This window comes from Hemiscyllium ocellatum, chromosome 28 (assembly GCF_020745735.1).
Source record: "Hemiscyllium ocellatum isolate sHemOce1 chromosome 28, sHemOce1.pat.X.cur, whole genome shotgun sequence".
Classification (NCBI taxonomy): Eukaryota; Metazoa; Chordata; class Chondrichthyes; order Orectolobiformes; family Hemiscylliidae; genus Hemiscyllium; species Hemiscyllium ocellatum.
Window position 1 is genome coordinate 9,968,637 of NC_083428.1, and position 12,098 is coordinate 9,980,734.

The window sequence follows — 12,098 nt, forward strand, 5'->3', positions numbered from 1 at the left end:
AGTTCTTTTGAAGAGTAGTCACTGTTGTAATGTGGGAAAAACAGCCAACACTCTCAGACAGCACTAATACTAACCAAAATCAGGTTTTTTGAGATATGGATTGAGGGGATATTAGCCTGGATGCTGGGGAGAACTCCCCTGCTCTTCCTTGAATACAGCCAGGGGATATTTTACATCCAAATGAGGCAAAAGATCGAGTCTCTGTGAAAAGCTTCCACTGAAAGGCAGCACCTCTGACGATGCAGCATTCCCTCAGTAGCGTACAGGAATGATCTGTGCTCAGGTTCCAGACTGGGAACTGCACTCACTACATTCTGATTAAGAAGTAAGAATGCTCCCAACGGAGTTATGACTGACACATTTAGTTTTAAATCCACTGGACAATGTCATGACAAGGTGCCAAATGAACACTACAATTTCCCAGCAGTCCTCAGGACAATGGACTTACAGCTGTAAAGAGTAATGCAGGTCAGAACCTAGGGAAAGAAACGCAGGGTAATAATTTTAGAAGAAGGAATTGATTTCACTCCACAACCTCAGCAATATGGATTTTATTTTTGTGTTTCTCCATGAAAATGAAAGCAGCGTATCACAACTGGAAAAAAATGTTTTAAATGCATTTTTTCCCCTCGTTTTAAAATGCCGCCATTTCAAAGCAGCTGTTAGTGCAGGTTTTGATGGTGAAATTGCTCCGAAAGCTGTTGAGATTCCTCCTGCTGAGAAACAAATCTGTTCCAACACTGAATATTTAAAATGTTAAACATAGCAATTATTTACAGATTAGGTGCCCTGCCATAGAGGCAACACTTATGGACAGACAAGAAACAAAATATTCTCCTGTTCCAATGTAGTTGAAGACTTGAACTTCCCCCATCCTCCCAAATGTGTGATCCATTTAGTCCTTTCTGAATACCATACCCTCATTAAAAAAATAACTCACACCCCCCCCACAAACACCCCCACCAACAAAAAAAAACTGATTCTTACCAGGGTGCCAACCCAGACAACATTGGACAAGTTGCTTGAGACCCAACTCAGTCCACCTGTTGGCATGCACTGTTTTCATCTAGGCAGTGCACAGCCATGGGGAAATCCTGCCTGTTTTTCTGCACCAACCACCCACCCCCACCCAACCCGCCACTCTCCCACCCCAGCTTAGAGTGTCCAGGTGCTTTGTCACATCAGCCCAGTTAGCACCTGACAAGAGATCGACATGGAAGCCATTTGCTCCTTGGTGCAGTGGAATATTTCCTGGGGTGTTGCTCAGCAAGATGGAAGATAAGAAAATACAAAGAAGATTCATGGCTGGAGCTGTTGCAGTATCACCACGATCTGTTTACTCAGTGAAACAGTGCGAGACCAAATGGAAATGCAGGTTACATATGGATCCAAATTGTGACTAATTGTTGTACCAGCTCCATGATTATACCGTGCCATTAAATTCTGGTTCATGGATAAATCATAATTGCACGTTTATCATATAGGATTCAAGGGAGATCACCTGGTCATGTGCAGGCCTTGGATATTGCTGAGAAGAGACATGCTGCTGAAACTCCTCACCTTGCAGTGATTAGAATAAAGACAAAATTCTAAACTTCCAAAGAACCCAATTTATTCTTCACATTTTTAATATAGGTTATTGAGTGCACTTGAACTTCGGTATTCTTGCCTTTGCTCTGATGATTACAAGTTGAGAAGCTTCCACAACAAGTCCCCGTTTCCAGCAAGGTTCAGAAACTGTTGCTGGTGTTTTGGAAATAACGTTTTGCAATTCCACCCATTCGAAGTGAAAACCTCATTGTAAATATCAAATTGAAATGTTTTGATCCAAAACAAAACAATGAAAAAGAGAGTGGCATTTCAGCTATTGGTGGAGCAATGAACAGGATGCTGTGTTCATTCAACATTTCCAGCAGCTAGCATGAACTAAACCACTTTGGGAGGTTTCAAGTCTTCTACAACATTAAGGACTAGGGAACGTTCCTAAACAATGAGAACATATACAACTCAAATGATATTCAGAGTAATAAAGTGATAACATTTACAATGCCTTTAGCAATCAGCCAACTATTAGTCATTGCAACATTTATGCTTGTTCCCAGACACTTGCCTTTCATTTTTATGATCTAACCCTTTAATTGGGAACACAGCCAGAGTTTGGTTCATTTGAGTATTTTATTCCCTTTTCCCACTTACATGGGAGAGAAGTGGGGGGGGCAGTTCAATGATTTTTAACAATGACACAACTGTACTGTTGATACAACAAACCTGACTGCATAGACCATGCTGAATGCTGACTGTGACCACAAAAACACACTGCCATTTTAAGCCGTAAGCAAGAGCTAAGTGAGGTTTTAATTTTTCTTGAAAATCTCAAAACCCGACAAATGGAAAGAAAATAGTCAAACGCACAGGGCTTCCTGTTGCTGCAGTAACAGATGGGGAGAGAAGGGGGAAAATTGTCTCTCAACAGCAGTGAGGGCTCCACAGCTTTAAACAAATTCCAGAAGGCCACAACTATTTTCACATAAAATTGCCAATCCAAATAGAGTAATAGAAACATCTGCAAACTGGAGCTCAACTGATCCTCAAGTGAAATTTAAATCAATGGCTTCAGTACTATCAATACAGCAATGCCTTGTGATCACAGAAATGGTCAATTTTGGTTGGAATCTTTTTAATATATTTTTTCTAAAATCAAAGAAACCTTCTTGCACTTAAAACTAAAAAATATTTACACTATTTCCTAAAGATAGCAACAGGTGGACTTTTTAATCTTCATAATCAGCATTTTTTCCAAGTTTTCCGATGCTACGTGCTCCAGGTATAAGACAATGCCTTGCAACATGCCTAGACTTCATGTGAACACTCATCCCCCTACTCTTTCCCCATTGGTATAAACACCAAATTCACCTTACTACTTATCCCCAACAGGGTCTCATGAATTGATGTGCTCACACCATGGCCAATGTACCATTGGACTGAATTAACCAACCAATCTCAATAAATCATCCCAATCCTCTTTCTATCCTGATTACTCACTACAGAGAAGGTCTTGGAAATAAAGTTCCATCTTTTGCTTCTGATTCTGCACAGATACTTGTACACTCAATCCACCCATTGGTTTGATGGATTCTTCATAACTTTGAATACACACATTTATAAAATGCCCAGCATTCCCAGGCGAGCAATAGATTCTTCTGCCTTTTCTGTATTTACCACCTTCCTTCACTGAGGAGACCTGAACTCCAAATGGAGTGTCTTCACTGGTGGAGAAGAGCAAAAGTAGGAGGCCACCAGTATAATTGCCAAAAATCAAATGAGCAATTTAGAAGAATGTGTTGACAGTGTGTAACTCATTACCACATGGATTAATTGAGATGATTAGTTTAGATGGAGCTTTGAGGGGAGGCTGGATAAGGAAAGGAGTGACAGTACCAGATTTATAATCCTTTGGAAAATCACATTCTAATGACATAATGTTGACTTTATTTCTGTTGTTTGCACTATGAGTTTAGTGATATTTTAGAAGAGTACATGCAGACAGCAAGCAGTAGCAGCATAAAGTGGCAGACGACGGAGTTACTGTGACAAAAAAGACTTCTAATAACTGAAAAGTCTAGCCTATACAATTTTCTTTTGTTTTTAAACCCATTTGCAAATTTCTAGTGTGACTTAAAATCACTCAGATGCATTTGTCCCTAAAGCTTATGAGTAAAGTGTAAGTGGGATATAATTCAATGGGTGGCCATCATCCTGGGTGAGAAAGATCGATTCATGTTTGAACTGCAAGTGCATGAGGTGCAGACCATCTCAGACAAGGGAAAACATAAGCACAAACACTACTGTAGATCTCCCAACTGTCAGCATAGTGGATTGTCATCATTGATTGGAAATTCAAACTAGGCCAGTAACAAAAAACATCAGCATCTGCTGCAGGAGTTAAATATTCTACAGCGACAGTGACTTCCAAATTCCCCAAAGCACCTCTCGTTATCCTGCAGATTGCAAGTTAAGAACTTGGGCTGAATGCTGTCAAGTTTATCTAGACAGCTGTAACTATCTAGACTGTTGTAACTACCAATAACAGTCATTATGTTCAATACCACTGTGGGTAAAGCAGCCCATTGATAGACACTTGATCCACTATTCTAAATATCCACACAATTGGTGTTCCTCAGCTGTGGTGAGCATGCTCAATGAGATGCAATGGAAGAATGCGCAACACCCAGTGACTCCATCCTTCTGTTATTAAGGGAGCTATTGTAGGATATTTGAAAATTTGTCATGTGATCAGGCGGAGCTAACATGGCTTGGAGAAAGGAATATCCTATTCAACTAATTTATTACGAGTGTTTGGAGGAAACCACAGAATGTGGGTAAAAGAACCAGGGGATACGGTGCTTTTGACTTCCTTTAAAGGTATTTGATAATATGCTATATCAAAGGCTGCTGTGCAAAATAACAGCTCATGGTGTCAACAGTAACATATTCGCATCAATAAAGCTAACAATTAGTTAACAAATAGAAAGTAGAAATGAAGCAGTTTTCTTTATAGAATGCTCAGGGATCAGTGCTGGTGCCTTAACTATGTGCAACCAATGCTGATAACCTTTGAGCTGGGGGTGTAGTGAAAGGATGTTAAACTTTATTGATAACACCAATATTGCTGAGGAAGTTGTCAAGAGGTGGGAGAAAGCCTGCAAAGTGATAGACAGACCACAGGAGTGAACAAATAAATGGAGTACTGGTAAATGGAGTACAATGTGGGGAGAATGTGAGTGCATTCACTTTGACAGGAAGACAAGAAAAGTAGATTATTTAATTGACAAGGTTTACAGTTCCTGGAGGTACAGAAGGATCTGGCTGTCCTGGCATAAGAATCACAAAAGTTTGTATAAAGGTACATCGAGTGACTAGGAAGGCAAATGGAATGTTAGTGTTTATCGAAAGCGGGTGGAATCTGAAAGCAGAAGCATTTTACTGTGGCTGTACAGGATCTGAAAACACATCTAAAAGTATTGTGTACAATTTTGGATTCTCGCTTGAAAAAATACAATTATGTTAGAAGCAGAACAGAAAAAGGTTAATTCAACTCTTTCCTGGGAATAAAGGGTTTATCTTATGAAGAAAAGCTGGCCAGGTTGGATCTTTACCCATAACTTGGAAGAATTGAAAGGCGATCTCACAAACATTAAGTACAAAGGAGATTCTGAGAGGAGTCTAGCACCTGAGGGAGGGACTAGAACAAGAGCACCCAGTTTAAGAATCAGCACAATCACATACAGGAGATACAAGACTTTTTGCCCGAGGATTATTACTACAGTCTGTAGAGTTCTGTTCCCTGGGAAATAGTGGAGTCTGAGTTCCCTAATCTCTTCATGCAGGGCTACTTTAGACAGATTTTTGATGGAGAAGGGAGTCAGGGATTAGGAAAGAGAGCAGTGAACAAAAAAGTGGAACTAACAGCAGAACTAAATCAGCAGTAATTTTTTTGAATGGCATAACAGATTCTAAAGGATGGAAGGATATTCCTGCTCGTAAGCCCTAAGCTCCACTACCCAAAACAACAGGTCACGAGGTCTGGAGGTCCCAATCTACCAGTACTGTGGAAACACCTTCATCAATTTGACTATAATGGGTTTGAGAAGACCATCATCCACCACTTCCTCAAGGGGACAAGGTATGAACTATAAACGCTGACCTTGTCAATGATACCAAAATCTTGACAACAGTGATGAGGTTCCTTGCCCATAACTCCTCTGGGTTTGAGTAGATGAATTCTGAAGAAACATATGTATTTTACATGGAGATGTATTTTACATCAGACTACACGTGCCATGGAGAAAGCTTCTGAAATTCAGACAATGTTTCCTCACATTGTCTGGTTGGCATCTAACCATGACCAAATATGGTGGCTTTAATCCTGCCTGCGACTCTGATAGCTTTCCAAAATGAACAAGGAGTCAAAAAAGTTTAATTGCTGGTAGACAGAAATGTGGTGGTGAGGCGTGATTTTACTGTATGGTGGAATAGGCTCAAGGGGCCAAGTGACCCACTCCTGCTTAGTTACAGAGTTGTATGAAAACCTTTTCAATTTCAGACTCAAGATCCTCACATAGGAAAACAAATGAAGAGAAGAGGGCACTGACTTCAAACAAAAGTTCTTTCTTGCTCCATAGATGATGCCAGATCTACAGAGTCCTTGCAGCAAGTTCTGCTTTTATGTTTTGACAAATGTTAAAATTTATTTTTAATTCATTAAAAAATTCAAAAGGATGTTATGCCATAACTACTAACAATTCAATATGTTTTAAGACAGTAAGTTGCAAAGTACACAAATGAAACAATTGGATAGAAAAGGTGTTACTGAAGTCTGTAGGCTTCCTTAACATTTCAGTGTAACCTTATTGCTAGATATCAAAGAAAATTCAGCTAATTAAGCTTTGCTCAGGAAGCCAAATAATCTGGTGGCCAAAACACGATGAATGCCAACAGCTAGTGTACTGGTGAGATGCAAGTTAACACGGGTTGGATTGTATCTGCTATTCTGCCTGCTGCATGTTTAACCGGAATGTAAGTAAATCAAAGAGTACTACTGTCTTCCCAAAGATGTCAGCAAATGTAGCTCAGTCCGAGTAGTGTCAAATTAGTTGAACTTGTTAAATAGACTACAACAAGTTTGTAAGTTACTCACGTGGAAAACAACCACTTGCCCCATGAACACAGCACCATTAAAGTAATGCGCCTTCCCACCTCCAACATTAAAGAGCAAAATAAACCTCAGTTTACATATACAAATGAAGAATGAAGAACATTTCTCTTGTATGCATTGCATCTTTTATAAGTATATACAAATATCTTGAAAGCATTTTGGCATCTACATAAGCAGCGCACAACTCAACAAAGCTGCCAAACTTTGAGAGCGAGATTATGTTTGACATCACCGATACAGTCACAGGCTGACTGCTGGGATTGTTTAACTATCAAGTTGCTATTGCATTCCAAGTGCTGTAAATGTCCAGCAATGCAATAAAATGGAAGAGTGACAAAATCTGGGAAACAACAAGGATCCAACAGCACTGGTGATGACTCTCAAACTTCCAAGACAGGAAATCTCATCGAAGTGCACATATTAGACTTTCATCTTCCTTTCAATCCAGTATTGGGGCCTATTTAAAAATACTGATCGGGAAAGTATGGTCTCCATGCCTGAAGTTATTTGCACCATCAGTTGTTTTCTGATGAGCTCGAACCTTTGCTCTTTTCTGCCAAATGGCTTAATCTGGGAATAAACTAGAAGGCCATTAACCTACTGCAAGTCTATGGATGATGAAATGCCATCGCATTTCCATCTCATTCACTCAACCCAAGCTGATTGCATTCCAAACAACAAAACAAACCAAACCAGCCATTTTCCAAAACTGCACCCAGGAAAAGGGAAATGCAACATTGGCAGGCCTTTATGTATAAAGGTCTCCTGTCTCTATGCATTCCCAGCACTGTGTACTGTCAGTGGTATTCCTAGGTGGTGCTAGGAGTTACTGTGAAGTGCTTTAAAAACGAGGAGATCAAAAATCAGAACTGAAATAAAATTGTCCTGGGAAAATGAACAGAGAACTATTTTCCATAGTTACCCACACAAAACAGCATTATTACCACGATTGAACAATATATTGGCAGCAATAAAATATAAAGGATAAGCTAGTATGTTTATTAATCCTCCTTACTCAATGTTCTCATCTCACACTCTTAGCAGCATAGTTACTGCAATTGGCGGACTCAGTATAGATCAGCACTTTTACCTCAGTCAGACAACACAAAAGGAAAAAAAAATCAAGCGTCAATGTTTTCTTTTTGTAGTTCAAAAGAAATTTTAAAAGTTTAACATGACTGAAATCCAAAGACATCACTGTAGATGTATGGAAAAAGGACTGGGAGTGAAGTAACGTCAGAATGTGGACCTGTCTAGGTCGATGACACTGCTCCAATTAAGTTATTAAAACCGCAGTTCGTTTGGAGGGACAAGGGCTTGGAGTTACCACTCCCACCTTTTCACGTGAAATCTTGAGCTGGACCTTTCTCCTTCTCCAAATAAATTATACACAGGACAGAAAAGATAAGAACGTCAGAGACTTCACTTCTACAATGAACCGCATAGCTCGGTCTGAAATATATGGACCAGTTTTGCTTTGAAAGGAATAAGGCCATCAAGTCCAAAATTCTACTTCGTTATTTGCCTTTACTTTTGTAAAACAAAGCCGAAGACATAAAATAAAAACAAGATTTGATATTTGATGAGTTTTGCAGAAGTTGCACAACAAAGAGACAATATTCTTTCTGTTAGCCTGAATATGGTAGACATGATACACACGTATACACACACACACACTTACATACATACACGTATATACACACACACACGCGTACACATAAACACACACACACACACACACACACACACACACAGTAGGCCGTCTTCATGTGCGGTCCAGGTGCGGCACAGAAAAAGTGTGCCACCACAAGCGGATGCTTTACATGCTCTATCCACTGGCAGTGCGGGTCACACCAGAGTTCAAGGCAAATCAGAAAATACTGTCACAAAATAGTTTCCAAAAAGTATCCTAATATAATTCCTTTCCCAAGTGTTTTACTTTATCGTTTCTTTAAACCTGCTTATTTTCCATGATTCAGTAAACAAACAGGACGAACCTTGGGTAAGCTCACATTAAAACCAAACACGAATCTGTTAAATAATTCAGCACCTTTTCAATCAACATTTGAAGCAGGAATCTGCCGCCTAACTTAATCAAGTTTTGTCCAGGCACAACCATCCCTCCCGCAATTCTAACACTGCCACTTCAATAACTTGCATCACTTTCAGTAAGAGGTCTCCTCTGACTCAGACACTGAGAAGGTGCTTTCTGCAAGACCAATGTGGCTGTCGTCACATTTACTCACTTTTCAGTCAAGAGATGTCTCAGTTAAAAAGATCTCTGTGCAGAACAACCAACTGCATGAAGGTGTCAGTGTGATGGGATCAAAGAACTCTACAGTGACAGACCTTGCCTTGGTTTCAGTCAGCATTATAATCATACAACAAAAACAGAAAAATTCGGAGTTCTGAAGAAGGGTCATTGGACCAGAGACGTTAATTCTGTTTCACTCTCCACAGATGCTGCCAGACCTGCTGAGTTTCTCCAGCAATTTCTGTTTTTGTTTCAGATTTCCAGTACTCGCAGCTCTGTCATAATCATGCAAGTTGTCTTAATCTGTAGGTGGTCTTGTGGTGTACTGGGTGATGTCCTTACCTCTGCGCCAGTAGGCCCGGTTTCAAGTCCCACTCCAGGACTTGATGGCCATGGAAGGAGAGTTCTCATCACAGCTAAACGGGTTGATTATCGCTCTGTCAATCCTTGGGCAGGCGGTAAGACCGACAAGCCTCTGTCAGCCAGCACTGTGCCGCAGATGCAGCGCAATAGCCTCCCCATGTTAAAAATCTCCATATGCAGATTCTTGCCATGAGCGAGAATCAATCTCACTCTGAGGGATGACCCCACACACGCGCGCACACAATCACATACACGCAATGATCACTATGGGAGGCATGACAAAACAATGGTGGTCCAATTGCCGGGGATATCAAAAGGGAGACGGGTAAAATTTCACCTTTCATAAGTCCTTGAAAATAAACACATGGAGGGCTAACATAAAGAACACAAATCTCTTCAGTGATCTGTTCACAGTTCACAGTAAAAATCTCTTAGTGAAGGCAATGGCAAGCGTTGCATGCAGCTAGGAAGTTTTGACCAAGTCATACACATAAATGTGAAAATCGTCATCGAACTTGATGAAATAGACGGATGGTTTAGCCTGCACTTGATGGATCACCAATCCTGTTCTCTTTGTGCTGTCCTCTGTGACGTACTCCACCTGCTTCCCCACAAGACTCTCGATCACTTCACCAGGCTCAGTTGGCAAAACTTGCTTGTTCTCTGTCACAAGGAAGGGAACAATTAAAATCTCAACCAATGCAACGGAGTTATGTTTTTAAATAGATGTCTATTGCAATTGACAGCAATATTATAAATATGATTAATTATTGATTGATTAGCACCTTTTAGATGTAGGTTTGCTCGCTGAGCTGGAAGGTTCATTTCCAGATGTTTTGTCACCCTACTAGGTAACATCTTCAGTGCGTCTCCGGGTGAAGCACAGTTGATAATTCCTGCTTTCTATTTGTATGTTTGGGTTGGTGACGTCATGTCCTGTTCTTTCTCTCAGGTGGGTGGTAGATGCCATCTAATTCAATGTGTTTGTTGATAGAGTTCCGGTTGCAATGCCATGCTTCTAGGAATTCTTGTGCATGTCTCTGTTTGGCTTGTCCTAGAATGGATGTGTTGTCCTTCCTTATCTGTATGCAAGGATATTAATGTGAAAGGGTCATGTCGTTTTGTGGCCATCAACTAGCCACAAAACGACATGATCCTCTCTCATTAGTATCCTTACATATAGATGAGGAAGGACACCTCTTCGACTGGGACAAGCCAAACAGAGACATGCACAAGAATTCCTAGAAGGAAATCAATCAGCAAACACTTCGAGTTGGGCCCCATCTACCAACTCCGAGAGAAAGAACAGGAAATGACAATGCCACAGGAAATGATGTCACCACAGGAAATGACATCGCCAACCCAAAGAAGCACAAACATATAAATCAAAAGCAGGAATTATCAACAGTGCTTCACCCGGAGGCCTACTGAAGACGTCACCTACTAGGGTGATGAAATGTTGGGAAATGAACCTTCCAGCTCAGCGAGCAAGCCTACATCCAGAACCTCAACCTGAGCTACAAATCTTGTTAAAACTCATTAGCACCTTTTGTTACAGCTTGTTAAAATTAAATAAAGCATAACGAAAGCCCCACTTTCCCTTTGCAATAGTCCCTCAACTGCTCATCCAATTTTTGACATTGTGTTGTGCCATTAGTAACCTACATTATTGTAAACATTAGTCATTCTTTACTAATATGATTATCTTTCTACACTGCTTTAAATTAACTTTCCAATAATTTTATAGAGAACATCTTTCAAAGGAAGTGGAAGTCACTGGCTCAGCCACTATTTGTTACCTATTCCTAACTGTTGTCTCAAAGTTGTTGGTGAGTGAATCTCTTGAACCATTGCAGTCTGAGGCATAGGCATCCCATAGTATTGCTGGGGAGACAGCTCCAGGATTTTGACTGACAGTGAAGGAATGGTGACATACTTCTAAGTCAGGATGATGTGCAGTTCGAAGGAGTTCTTGCAGGTAATGCATCAAGTGTCTTTGCCTTTTAGGTAGCAGTGGTGATTTTGTAAATACTGGCAAATTGCGGAAATATCTGCTGTAAATAGGATACACTGCTGTCACTGTGCATTAGTGTTGGAGGAAGTGAATGCAAAAGGTGGTGGTGGGGTGCCAATCAAGTCGGTTGCTGTGACCTAGGTGATGTTGAGCTTAGGGAGCTTGTGGAGCTGCACGCATCTAGCCAAATGGTGAACAACCTGTCAGATGCCTGGCTTACAGCTGGCTTTGGGGAATCAAGAGATTAGTTACTTGCCACAGAGTTCCCATTCTCTGGCCTGCTCTTTAGCCACGTACAAACCCAGCTGGTCTCGCTGTTTCTGGCCAATAGAGGGTCATTACCAGGCAATTGCATGGCATGACTACTACTAATCAGCCCAAGCCTCAAATGTTGTACTGGCCTTGCTGGATATCGACATAGACAGCTTCAATATCTCAGGAGATGCAAATGGTCCATTGTTCACTGATGATTGCACATTCTCCACTCCTGATGTCACAATGGAAAGAGAATTGATGAGACTGCTGCCTGCATATCACCATAAGACCATAAGACATAGGAGAGGAAGTAAGGCTATTCCGCCCATCGAGTCCACGCCGCCATTCAATCATAGCTGATGGGCATTTCAACTTCACTTACCCACACTCTCCCCATAGCCCTTAATTCCTTGTGAGATCAAGAATTTATCAATCTCTGCCTTAATGCCCTGGCCTCCACTGTGCTCTGTGGCAATGAATTCCACAGTTCCACCACT

The 12,098-nt window shown here is 40.8% G+C and overlaps 1 protein-coding gene across 6 annotated transcripts in view; it reads right to left on the minus strand.

Annotated features, from left to right (window-relative positions):
• Positions 1 to 1,140: 1,140 nt before the first annotated feature.
• LOC132829161 (spindlin-Z-like) overlaps positions 1,141 to 12,098 on the minus strand; it is a 142,518-nt gene continuing 131,560 nt past the window's right edge. For all 6 annotated transcript variants that reach the window (XM_060846502.1, XM_060846499.1, XM_060846500.1 and 3 more), the window contains one exon: positions 1,141 to 9,995. In XM_060846502.1, the coding sequence (XP_060702485.1) occupies positions 9,796 to 9,995 (200 nt within the window). In that variant the 3' untranslated portion in view covers positions 1,141 to 9,795. The remainder of the gene's footprint in view (positions 9,996 to 12,098) is intronic.